General features: G+C 42.9%; 1 protein-coding gene across 1 annotated transcript; it reads left to right on the top strand.

Annotated features, from left to right (window-relative positions):
* Positions 1–2062: 2062 nt before the first annotated feature.
* tmem271 (transmembrane protein 271) lies at positions 2063–11826 on the top strand. Its single transcript, XM_085130623.1, has 2 exons — positions 2063–4090; positions 9138–11826. Exon 1 carries the CDS (start codon positions 3183–3185, stop codon positions 3972–3974), a length of 792 nt encoding a protein of 263 aa, XP_084986749.1. The 5' UTR covers positions 2063–3182; the 3' UTR covers positions 3975–4090; positions 9138–11826.
* The last annotated feature ends 1412 nt before the right edge of the window (positions 11827–13238 follow it).

Below are 13238 nucleotides of genomic sequence, written 5' to 3'. Positions count from 1 at the left end.
GCTCCAGCCATCAACAGCAGCGGCTGCTTTAGATTCATTAATATTTATAGGCTAACACAGGATTTTACAGGCCGACCTGTCGCGGCTGTTGTAACTGCTGCTGTAAAACTGCATCTTAGATGCCGAAGCACTCCCTTCACAGCTGACTCTTGGCACAGCTGAAGCAATCGAGCCTAAATGCTCACACACACGCAAACACAGAGAACGACTTGTAGTGATTTAAGTTGAAAATCTGCTCTTGGAGGAGAAGGCTGATTTATTATTATTATTATTATTATTATTATTATTATTATTATTATTATTATTATTATAATGCTGGGGATCTATCTGCAGTTCTTTGTGTGGCATTTCCCCTATAAACCATATAGTAATAACATTCAGACAGCCCTCTACATTAAAATGAAGCCAATTTCAGGTCTTTCTGCCATGTAGGTGAGAGGTGATCTTACCCATTAAGGTTAGAGCCACTTTCCCATTCAGTAACAGTGTCTTCCAGGTCTGTGACCATGAGGGAAATGGTCTGTGTTATGGAGGTGAGCAGGGCTCACCTTGTGCCCTGATGATAGACATATGCTATTAACAACCTCTGCCTCATCACTTTTATCAGGCAATTGAATCCAGTAGTTTTCCTTCACATTAATGTGCATGCTCCTTACCTGTGGCTGCTCACACTGTGAGTGAAGTGAAGCCATTTTCTGTGATGCCCTGGTCCAAGTTTATTTGTATAGCTCTTAATCACAGTTACAAAAGGCTTCGCAACGCCCACATTATGGAACAACAAATGTGAAAAATGGGTTTGAATCTGCTGCCACACAAAGCATGGCTCAAATACAATGCTTTAACAGCAGGAAGGACTCAGAGCTGTGGGTTTTATTGCTCATGTATGGACTGGATAAGAAGTGACAGAGAGACTCGTTAAGCAGTGGGTTATATGCTCCCCAGGAAACTTTGAGCCTCAGACGCTTCGTTTTCTGTGTTTTGATTCTCCAGTTTTTGCCCATTTATTGCTTCGGTTTTGTATCTGCGCCTGTGGTGACTGGGCCAGTCAGTCAGGTTGTTGCTGCTGATGGTGTCAACATCACTGAAGCACACTGCCAGCAAGCAAGCCTGCCAATGAATCAGCCAATCAGCAGCTTATCAGCTCATCATTCACAGCATCTTTTCTTATCTGCAAACCTATGCAAAGTAGTAATGACCTAATTAGAGTGACACTCACACTTGCTGGCAGCTGTGCTGGTACAGTCAATGAGGTGGCTCATTGTGATGAATGGATGGGCGACGGCTTTCCCTGGTGGAATTCTCCCACCTGCACTCGTCAAACATTTGGTTAATTAAGTCAAGAACTCGCGCTCGTCCGCTGAGAGTTTTCACAACCAGATAAAATGAAGTGGAAACAACTCAGCTCCAAGAACCGGCAATGTTTTTACAGCAGGTCACACAGTTGAATCATTTTGCATATCCTTGAACTTTTTCATGATTTTTTTTCTTTGTTACATTTCATTATTAGCCAGCTCCGATTCAATGACACCAATTTGTTTTCACTAAATGAATGTCACTCAGGCACTTTGCTCCCAAAACTCCAGCCTCAAATGCCATTGGCATGAAATTTTGTTGTGATATTTACTTTGCTCATGGATGACAAAGATGATAAATCTTAGTGACCACAGTGGTGTCATATCTCCACACTTTAGTGACAAAAAAGTTTTTGGGTTTTAGGTAATAAAAATGACTCAGCATATATTTGGATTCAGTTATCATGAAATCTGGTTCATGTCCTCCTCATGATTACACACACACACACACACACACACACACACACACACACACACACACACACACACACACACAAATAAATCTCGTATTTTCTTAACATATTTTCAACATATGAATTAGAAGAAAGTCTCTTTCAGCTGCCTGCTCTATTTATAATGACCATGAACTCTATTAGACTTCACACTCAAACATTTACTTTTACACTGTGGGCTGTAGCTTCTGTTGGGCATTGCAGCATGGACTTTGGATGACTCATACAGTATGTCTTTCTACATTTGTTTTAAGACTGAAATGCTGCCTCTAACCAGTTATCCACCCTGCAACACTCCTGTAAAGGTTGTCTATGGTGAGGCCTGGAGCCTGTCTCAACCACCATTAAAATACGAGACGTTTATAGTTTTAAAGATCCATTAGTAATGTGAGGAGAGATGCTGTGGACTCCAATCAGCGGCCGTCTGGCCTCCAGGTTTGGATGTTTCAGCACCGCGGACAGCGCACAGCTTCGGTCAGCTCCTCTCGTCTTATTGATGCTTGATGATTTCTGATTTCCGGAAAGATCTGCCTGACAAAAACAAGTCCTAGGAAACATAGACCTGGTGGGCTTTTCGTTTTTTTTTTTTTTAATTTAACTCATATTAAGAATAGAGGATTATTTTGTTTCCGCCAAAAATCAGTTTAATAACAGGAACACAGGTTACCGCTCGCCTAAATTAAATTTCCTCACCTCGAAGTCACTCCTGCAGAACTGAACTGACTACGAGCCTGAGGGTTTGAAGTATAAAAAAAGAAAAAATAAATCATTTCATGTTCCCGAACACCAGTCGCGCTCACGATTGTTTTGATCACCCACCTAAAAGTCGCTCACTCGCCTTTCCATTTAACACAACGTCACTGTAAAGTCTCTACGTGGCACCTCAGGCACACTTATAGCCCCTGTAGGAGTGTTCTTGGGGCCTGCGGGTCATTGGTCAACAGGACGCTCGAGCATCTCCGGCTGTAGCAGCCGCCTCCTTCTCTGCCACAAAACCCCGCACACGGCATTCAAGCCGGAGACTTGGCGGACTGCACTCTCTCGTCAGGAGGAAAAAGGAAAAGCAACATAAAAAAACTTTTGCTTGGGAGTGAGATGGGCGGCTATAGCTGATCTTGGGTAACGCGATCATTGGCTGTATGGATTATCGATAAGTGCAGTGAGGAATGCGTTCTTGTCATTAATTATTTATATATTCCTGTAAAGCGGCGGGTATGCGAGAGAGACGCCGCAGCGGCGAGGATCGCCCGCTCTGAACCGGAGGAGTCACCGGCAGATGATGTCCCAATGTGAGAGTGCTTCCAGAGGAGACGGAGGAGAGGACGCAGGAGGATGAAGAGCGGGGGAGAGGGATCGAGAGCGGCAGAGGTGGAATATAATGAAGTTGAGTGGGAAAGGACTGTGCACCGTCCTCTCCAGCACCCTCCTCTTCGTGTGCGCCCTGAGCGAAGTTGTCGTTGGATTAAGATGCGTCTCGTTGGGATCTACGGTGAAAGCACATTTCCACCTCGGCTCCACGGCCGGGGCTTTCTACTCCGGGCTACTTGTGGGAATCGGGCAGGTCATGCTGGGAACCGCGCTGGTGTGTTGCACGGACAAGCCCGGCTGCAGGAATTTCTTTCTCCTCGGTGTTGTGGTCTTCTTGTTGGGGGTCCTCACCGCCTTCTCTGGCGCGGTGGTGGACGGGGACACGGCTTCTCTGGTGGAGAGGAAATATTCCCATTACTGCTTCCACTCTGTGGTGCTGAACCCTGCCTGCGAGCAGCTGAGGGATTACCAGCGGAGTTTGGTCATCTCCACTGTTCTCAGCACGTTGGAGTGCCTCCTCGGGCTCATCAACCTGGTGATCATAAAAAGGTACAAAACAGCGCAGTTTTCTAGGAGCAGACAGTGTCAGAGGCAGAGCGCCGGGGCGATCATCTTCAGCGAGGAGCGGGACTGCTCCTCGGTGGATTTCCAGCCGGTGTCTTACATCAACCTGGGTGTTTTTGGTGTGTTTGACGAGACAGGTGCAGAAGTGCAGTGCGGGGGACACCCGTCAATCGAACTGCCGGGATACTCGCCCACGGACCCGGAGCTCAATCATTGCTTCCCTTTCTCCTACCCGCTCCCCAGTGAACTGCCACCCGCATACGAAGACATTTTCCCCGCTGAGGCATGCAACACATAGCCGCTCTGGAGCAGCCCCGGCAGCGCTTCTCTCTGCTGTGACAATCAATGACTTTACGCTTTAAAAAAAAAACCCAACCTCTTCCTCTTCCTCCTCCAACAACCCAACAAAAAGCAGTAAGTTACACAGGACGGCGGAGTGGATTTTGTTTTCGCCTCATTCCTTCTCACTTTTCTTTTACCTCTGCCTGTTAGCTTATGTTGAACATCACCAATCAGACTGATGTAGATAAACACATCATCCAGGGCCAGACAGTGCAGGCAGATCAAGGCCCATAAAACGCAACAGCTTGCTAATATAACAAAAAGCAGAGTTTGTGTTCTGAATGTTTGCTGTTAACGTTTTTACCTGTGAATAAACTGTATTTAACCTCACCTGACGTCATGGAGCTGCTGGCAGTTTAGATTTTGTGCTGGTGTGTTCACTCTAAACTTCGAGCCTAAAGGTTGCGGGCAGACCTCCTCCAGACTCTGAGGATAGCTGGTGGAGCGTAATTAATGAAAGTGTCAGGCACATCGATCCAAACGGTAATTTTATAAATTCACGAGAATTCATGTAATCCGCTGGGTAAACACCCGAGAAAAGGCTCCAAAAGGAGTCACATCTTTTCACGTCAAAGCGGGGATAATTTTACAGCGAAACTCTCCTTTGCACGTTTAATTCCATCCAAGTGCAATTTTAGTTTTTACGCACGATAAAATAAATTATGTCGCAATTGTTACCACAAAAAAGCACACACATTTCTGTAGCTGCTAGTAAAAAGCAAAAAAACATGAACATATGTGTTTTAACTGTTACAGTTTATTTGTTCCTTAATTACTTTGTATGAATGTCTTTCTCAGTAGGATAAAACTTGTGAAAATACAGTTAAAAGTCTAAAATCTATGCCCTCCTAAACCAAAGGCTTACAATGGGCCAGATTTCAGACTTTGCTGGCCAATTCTTACCTTATGTTTAGCCACACTTAAGTAATGCATTAGCGTTGCACTCCAAAGAGCAGGGTGACTAAAGAGAAAGAAAGACATTATTTTAAAAAACGAGTAAAGTCTAACAATCAAGAGCTTCAAACAGGATCCATAAAGCAGCTGCAAACTTGGATTTGTTCTACCTTCATCAAAAGTTACTCCACCCCATCAGGCTACCTGACCACCTAATCTGACATAACTCTGGTGACATCATTATGACATCATCAAGGGTATTTTTTTTAGCCTCTGGATAGTTTTTCTCAGCTGCCTGCTGAGACCCCATGAGCCGCCTGAGCTTGATATGTAAAATCTGTGGAATTTCCTTTTATAGCAAAGCTTTTGTGAGTGACACAATAGATTATGGTAATGATGATAATGAGCATGTGAGGTTCAGGAGGAAGCAGGGGCGTCTCAGGCAGTCTGAGCCTGAATGCGTTTCACTTTCCTTGAATTTTGAAGTAACATGTGGGTAAATGACACAAAATCTCTCAATTCAAGGGATCAGACCGGCTGTCCGGATGCGATACAGCCCCAACGCAGTAACTCATTTTAACCAATTTAAAGAGTTCAAACTGTGCAGCGCTGCTTCCCATATGATTCCATGTGATTGGTTTTGAAATTATATACTTTCTCCAACTACACAAATGACCGCATTGTTTCTCAGCATGGATCCTCCCTGGAGATTGAAAAGCTTTTCAACCACAGTATTACTCATTTCACTTAACAGCAAGACCAGAGAGAAGACAAATGACAGATCTGGCTGTCATTATTACGTGCCCACCTTTGGACAACGCGTCTCTGTGGAAAATTAAATCGAAATGCTTCCTTTTCCTTCAAATTAAATCCCCTCAAATGAGCATCCGCGGCTGAATGTCTTTCTAGGGGCACTTTGACGAGCACTCTGTGATGAACAAACTTTAAGAAGTACTTCACTGGCTCAGTGTAATAATCCTCCTCTCATCTTTTTCAAAACTGTGTCATGATGCTCTCCACTTACTCATTCTGCTTAGGTTGGGCTTTGCGTGCCAGAGCTGAATAGAGGCTAGGAGGGGGAAAAACATCCTGCTCTTGTCATCTCTCTTAGGTTTTCTGCCTGTAAAATATGTGGCTATGACCTAAGATTATCTGAGCAGCCAATTGGAGAACAAAAGAAGTCTCCAGGGAGCTGGTGCCCTCAAAGTTTCACAGAGTGTTGGCCAGAAAAGGGGAAAACAGAAGAAGATCCAAACAAAGCTAATGGTGTTGGTTCTTTGAAAGTCACCTGCCGTGAGTGTGCATAAACAGAAAGTTAGCACAGAGAAAAAAGACTTTCAAACTAAAAGATGATTTCTCTACCACGAATAAAGCTGGACGCTTGCGCTCCACGTCAGCAGTACCACACGGGGCTGGATCAGTTATGTGGCTCGAATGTGTTTCAGGTGGTTTTTGACAAGTGTGTGTGTTTTATTTTTATTTGAGAGATTTAAAAGTGCTATATGAAGGTTTCTAGCCTTGTCTCTCAGCTCATAAAACCTCAAAATGTAGTAAAGATTACACTACAGGGAGGTGGTGCAATGAAGCAATGCTGCTCCTATTACTTATTTTTTTATTACGCACTGTGATTATTACTTTAGTGAAATGGTTGGATATTCAATAGCCAGAATCAATGAGGTAAATAGGCGTCATTTGGTTTGACGGGAATGCCTCAGAGTTATATTGTTAATGGGCTGAATGTGGCACAAATAAACCCAAAATTTAGATGGTGGAATAAACTCCTGTCTGACGGTACTCTGATCTCCCCTCCTTGTTAAATCACCAGACCTTCAGTGCAGGCTGTTTCCATTTACAGATATTGGATTGAAGATATTTGCCACTTCCATTTTCTAGCTTATTGTCTGGTTAGGCAAGGCACAGACAGAGTGCACAAGGTCACTTATGGCATATATTTAAAATAGCTTTACAAGTCAAATTCTACATAAACATCCCCACAAAATGCACAAAACTGATGATTTTATCTTTCAAATTTGTGGAGCCACAATTATGTAGATACCAGGACTAACATTTTCTGACATTTGCTGATAAAATCTGCTGCACTGATAACACAGAGACCATATTTGGTGGATTTCACTCCAGAAAACACGAGTATTTAAGCAAAGTTTCTTCCAGGAAAGAAGAATGGCTTTTGTTCACACTGAGGTGATTAAACGAAAACCGAGCTGTGTCATGCTTCTGTTCGCTGGCTTATCAGATCTGTTTTCTGAGCTGCGATCAGTGTGCTACACCATATTGCACATAAGTGCATTATGATGTTGCCAAAAGTAATTAAATCCCGTTAGTGTCCAGAAGCTAATTACACATGATCGTGGAAGTGTTCCCATTTCACGGCATTTCATACTTTATATTGAGCACATTCGTCATACAAAATTAATGATGAGCTCACAAGATATGACGCTGTGGTATAAACCGCCCTCTCAAGCAGTGTAAATATGATGCAAAAATATGAGCTTTAACTGGACTAACCAAAGCAATCAGTGACACTTCAGCACTAATGCAGAGGTAATCATTATCCAATTATATACTGCAACATTACTGACATTTTATGAATTCATGAGGCTTTTAATTTCAAAATGTTGGAAAATGCAGCTAATAATACACACTGGAATGTTCAGTGCTTGACATTTACTCTCTACTATTTTTACACTGTGGCATTGCTGTTATTTAGTAAAATACTGAATACTTCTCCACCACTGCAGCCAGCTTGGTAAATGCTGACTGAACTAAGGGCGATATAGTCCCTCAATCCCTGTAAGGTGATTATTATTTATTTGCTTGTCATTAACACAAGATTAATAAAAAACAACAATAATAATAATTTAAAAAGGCCAGAGGGGCTGATGGCGCGATATGGCAGCCTCGCCTCGGTTAGTCTGCCCCAGGGCAGCTGTGGTTACAACTGTAGCTGCCTCCACCAGTGTGTGAATGTGAGGGTGAATGAATAGTGGTATTGTAAAGTGCTTTGAGGGCCCCGAAAAGCGCTATATAAATGCAATCCATCATTATTATTATTATAAAAAAATGTACCAGTTAAATAAGTCTTACAGACAAGAAGCTACCGAGACACTGCTCACATCTTATCTACAACGTTTGAGTCGTATGCATATGTACATAAATTTGACCTTTATTGCACAAAAGGACATGAGTGTGATGGTAAAGTGCAAATTGGCTTGAGGATGGTAACATCTGCATTCTGCTGTTAACACAACCTCAGCTCTTTGCAAGCATCTGCACACACAACATGCTCACACAAAGAATCCAGAGTGATGTTGAAACTGGGCGTTTGCTGACCTCAGCCCTGCAGACAGAGATTGTTTTGAAGTCTTTTGGGCTGGTTTTTCACTTGCATGTTTTCGGCTTTGTGCTCAAATGTAAACACTAAAAGAAAGTTTGTGTGTCCACATTAGGATAGGGATTTGTTTCAGTGTGTGGGACTGTAGCCCAAGGTTTAACTCTGTAACTGGTAATTATGTGAGAATAAATTTCACCCCACGCTACAAAGTAATGCTACAAGTAGAGTAATGAGTTACATTTTCTGGGGAGTAACATATTGCATTTATTTATTAATTTTTAAAAAGTAATCAGTAATGTGTAGTACACTACTTTATTTGCATAATGACACCAAAATCTAACCTAATACAGCAGATAAATGAAAAATATAACTTATGGGATTTTAAGATTCTCTACTATATCTAACTTGGATTTAGAACTACATTAAGAAATTATAATGTATATTATAATCGGGTCAGTACAGGTAATGAGGAAGGTAGCTAACCTTCAGTTAGCAACAGAAGTTATTATCTTGATATTGCTAAATTAAAAAATATATCTCTTTATAGGATTTTAAGTCTCTGTACTGTATTTACTTTTTGCTACAACATTTAAAAAATGAGAACTTGGACTTAGAACTACACTAATAAATTATAATACCATGGATGTGTATTGGTAATATAGAAGGTAACCAATTAGCCAATAAGACTTTCTTTTTATTCTGCCTAACACCAGAAGTTAATATTTGAAATAACAAAATAAAAATATCACTGGATTTTAAAGCTTGATTAAAACTTGACAACTTGGATTTTGAAATACAGTAATGGGTATGTATAGTTAATGGGGGAGGTAGCCAACAAGCTCCGTTCACTAACTTTCTGCTTATTCTACCTAGCATCAGAAGCTGAGGTTGTCCATCCATTCATCTTCTTCCGCTTAACTGGGGCTGGGTCGCGGGGGCAGCAGCCTAAGCAGAGAAGCCCAGACCACCTCCTTCCCAGCCACCTCCTCCAGCTTGTCCGCGGGAACATTAAGGCATTCCCAGGCAGGCCAAGAGCTATAATTCTTTCCAGCATGTCCTGGGTCTGCTCTGGGCCCTCCTCCTGGTGGGACATGCCCAGAACACCTCATCTACGAGGTGCCACCTCAACTGGCTGCTTTCATTGTGGAGGAGTAGCAGCTCTAGTATGAGCCCCTCCTGGATGGCTGAACTTCTCACCCTATCTCTAACTGAGAGGCCAGCCACCTTTCAGAGAAAGCTCATTTCTGCTGCTTGTATCCGATCTCTTTCTTTTGGGCACTACCCACAGCTCGTGACAATAGCTGAGGGTAGGGTCATGGATCGCCCAGTAAATCGAGAGCTTTGCTTTCCTCCACCCTTTTCCGGTTGAGGACCATGATGTCAGACTTGGAGGTGCTGATTCTCATTCCTGTCACTTCACACCCGGCTGTGAACAGCTCCAGCGCGAGCTGGCAGCCATCACCTGATGAAGCCAACAAAACCTGCAAAAAGCAGAGATGAGATTCTGAGACCACCCAAGTGGAAGCCTTCAGCCACCTGACTATGCTTAGAAACTCTGTCCATAAACTTTATGTACAGAATCGGTGACAAAGGGCACCCAAAGAGCTTCATCTACCAGGATGACATTGTTCCTCTTGTATCCAAGGTTCAACAAATGGATGGACTCTCCTTTCCAGCACCCTGGCACAAACTTTCCCAGGCAGGCAGAGGACTCTCCCTCCAGTCCCCCTTCATGAAGACAGGAATCACCACCTCGGTCTGTCAATCCAGAAGTACCGCCCCTGATCTCACACATTGCAGAGACGTGTAAACTCAGACAGCCCTACAACATCCAGAGCCTTCAGGAACTCCGGGCGAACGTCATCCACCCCAGGGGCCTTGCCACTAAATAGCTGTTTAACTGCCTCAGTGAACTCACCCCCAGTGTTGAACAAGTCGTTCCCCTCTTCCCCAGACTCTGCTTCTTCCACAGAAGACGTTTCAGTGGGATTAAGAAGCTCCTTGAAGTATTCCTTCCACTGCCCAAAATTATCCTCAGTTGAACTCAGCAGTGCTCCACCCACAGTGCAGACAGTGCAGGTAGAGCACCACCTTTCCCTCCTGAATTGCCTGACGGTTTGCTAGAATCTCTTCCAGGCAGTCTGAAAGGCTTTTTCCATGGCATCTCCAAACTACTCCCACACCCAAGTTACTGCTTCAGCGACTGCCTAAGCAGCGTTCCACTTGGCCCATCAGGGCCTATCGGCTGCCTCCGAAGTCCCACAGGCCAACCAAGAGCGATAAGATTCTTTCTTCAGCCTGATGATTCCCTTCACCTCTGGTGTCCACCATCTGGTTTGGGGGTTACCACCATGATTGGCACCAACCACCTTGCGGCCACAGCTCAGTGCAGCAGCTTCAGCACTGGAGGTGCTAAACACGGTCCATTCAGACTCGATGTCCCCAGTCTCCCTTGGAATGGTGTCGAAGCTCTGCCGGTGGTGGGAGTTGAAGATCTCGCAGACGGGGACCACTGCCAGGCGTTCCCAGGGAACCCTCACTATACGTTTAGGTACCCGGGGTCTGTCCAGCATCCTCCTCTGCCACCTGATCCAACTCACCACCAGGTGGTGATCAGTTAACAACTCTGCACCTCTCTTCACCTGAGTATCTCGAACATATGGTCGCAGATCTGATGATACGATTACAAAATCGATCATCGATCAGTGTTGGGGTTCCATATAACCGTAGGGAGCATTAAATATTTTTTTCTCAAAATAATCTTTTGAAACTGTGATCATTATCTCCACAAAAACAATTTTGTTTCCTCACTGGCTGTTTTCCAGGCCACAATAAAGAAACTCTAAATTTAGTCTGATTTATTTTTATCCAGCATGTTTCTCCGTGTTGCTGAGCTTAAATATCAGCTCCATCAGATCCGATTACAATTTGACAAAGTGCGCTCACCCTTACAGGTAATAGAGGGAGAGATTAACTTTCTAAAAAGTCACTACTGTTGGAGCATTTAATAACATGCTTTCTAAATGCATCTTGTACATATCTGTGGTCATTAACAAACGTCACCTGCCTGCTCACTGGAAAGAAAATCTAAGATTACACCATCAATCTAATCTGTATTTATCCACGGGTGTTTACTGAGCCTGGAGGCTTTTTTCAGCAACTTACCGAATCCCACCGAGAGCCTGGTGTGGACAGCGTCTTATACTGCTGTTACTGAGATGATACATGAGAGGAGACAGGGGTTAAGTGCCTTGTTAGTGGCACCTTTTAATGGGCTCTGACTTGCAGGCTTTCTGTGCACAGACCTGCTTTCCCTAGCTTTAAAATCTGAGCTTTAAAATTCTCTGTTCAGCTGATGAGAGTTTAAAAGACATCTGGTGAATGTTTTTAAAATATTTGTGGCTGTTTTTTTAATTATTAATGAAATGTTAAAACTGCTTTAAGATGCCACTGACAGTGTGAGTACTTCTGTTAATGTTAATATAGTCACTGTGCCTTTGAAGATAACACATGATGCCCTGCTGCTTCGGAGGTAGAATGAGCAATAGGATTTTTTTTTTTTTTTAAAAAGAAAGATGAGTAAGGTTGTAATGTAGGGAAGTCCATTATCTTAAGAACTGTGTTCTTTGCTGTCCAGAGTTCCCCCCTGGTGGCAGATCCTTTGTTGGATAGTAGTACTGCATTAGTGTAATGACACTCCCCCCAGCTCTGGTCACACACAAAGTAAAAAAAATTGCTGACTTGCATCTTAAAGTTTTTCACTCTGAGGAATAAGAGAATGTTTCTGCACAAGTGATTACGCTGCAGATATTTAGATGACTGATGTACACGGACAGGGGTGTGCAGCCGGGGTGAATCCTGAGGTGAGAAAGTTAGATCAAAGATGTCTTTGACACTGTGTGAGACCTGGTGAGACAATTAGCTCATTAATGTGTGTAATAACTTTTTAAATGTCATAGTGCCACTCTATGGTGGTCACGCAGTGAAAATAATCACCACTTTGCTCAGAAAACAGGCACACTGGGTTGAAACAGAATTTTTCATTAATTTTTCTTTCCCATCTGCATATTCGTCCGACTGCATGTCAAGGACAAAACCAGCCAGCCATACTTATGGAAAAAAAAATCGATATCCCCTAAAAGCCTTTCATTAGAAACATATCCATTTGCTGTGTATGGCTGCCAGGGAAAGTTGTGTCTGGAAAAGCTCCAGTGGCTTTTTTAAAAGCCAACTCGAGGCTCCTTTCCTGACAGAAATGTGTTTCATTACCTATGTGTGGGCTTCCAAGCTATTAGACACGTTTGAGCCGACTACTCGAAACCTTTATTCTCCTCTAAGATCTCTGAAGTAGCATTTTAAAGTTTCTGCTTTTCACTTTTCTTATCAGGAGCAACATTTTGAGCCTTGTAATTACTGCTGAACACACAAAGGACAAATCACAGGGCAAATACTTCTGAAAGTACCGCACACATGTATATTTAACTCTACCTGTTAACTGTGTGTTCACATTTTTTGCAAATGACGCATAATCTTTCTGAGTGTCGCTGACGCTAGCTGCACACAACTTTAGAATGTTCTTGATTTGGACACTTTAAAATGGAGTAATATCTTTAGACTAGACAGAAAAATGTACTTCAAAGAAAGACAGCAAGGTATCCACTTACAAACATGCAGTAAAACAGTTGCATAGATTACAAAGTCTAAATTGTTTGGACATCCAGTCACTGCTTTTCTTCTTCTGTAAGACTTCAAACAAAAAAACACCTCCCAACATATAAGAGTTAATTGCTTTTTGTCAAGAATTTACCAAACATGTCTCTCATGTCCAGGAAAAAACAGACTTCTACAGATTAATGTGAGTTAATTTAGTTGCCTAACAAGTAAAAAAAATCCCCAGCTTGATGCTGGGAGGAGATATAAATCCCTTTGGGGTAGCGTCAGGAAGGGCAGCTTAAAAATCTGTCAAATCAAACA

This window comes from Neolamprologus multifasciatus, chromosome 2, assembly GCF_963576455.1.
Source record: "Neolamprologus multifasciatus chromosome 2, fNeoMul1.2, whole genome shotgun sequence".
NCBI lineage: Eukaryota > Metazoa > Chordata > Actinopteri > Cichliformes > Cichlidae > Neolamprologus > Neolamprologus multifasciatus.
Note: the sequence above shows the minus strand (reverse complement) of the source record. Positions and strands in the feature narration are given on the sequence as shown.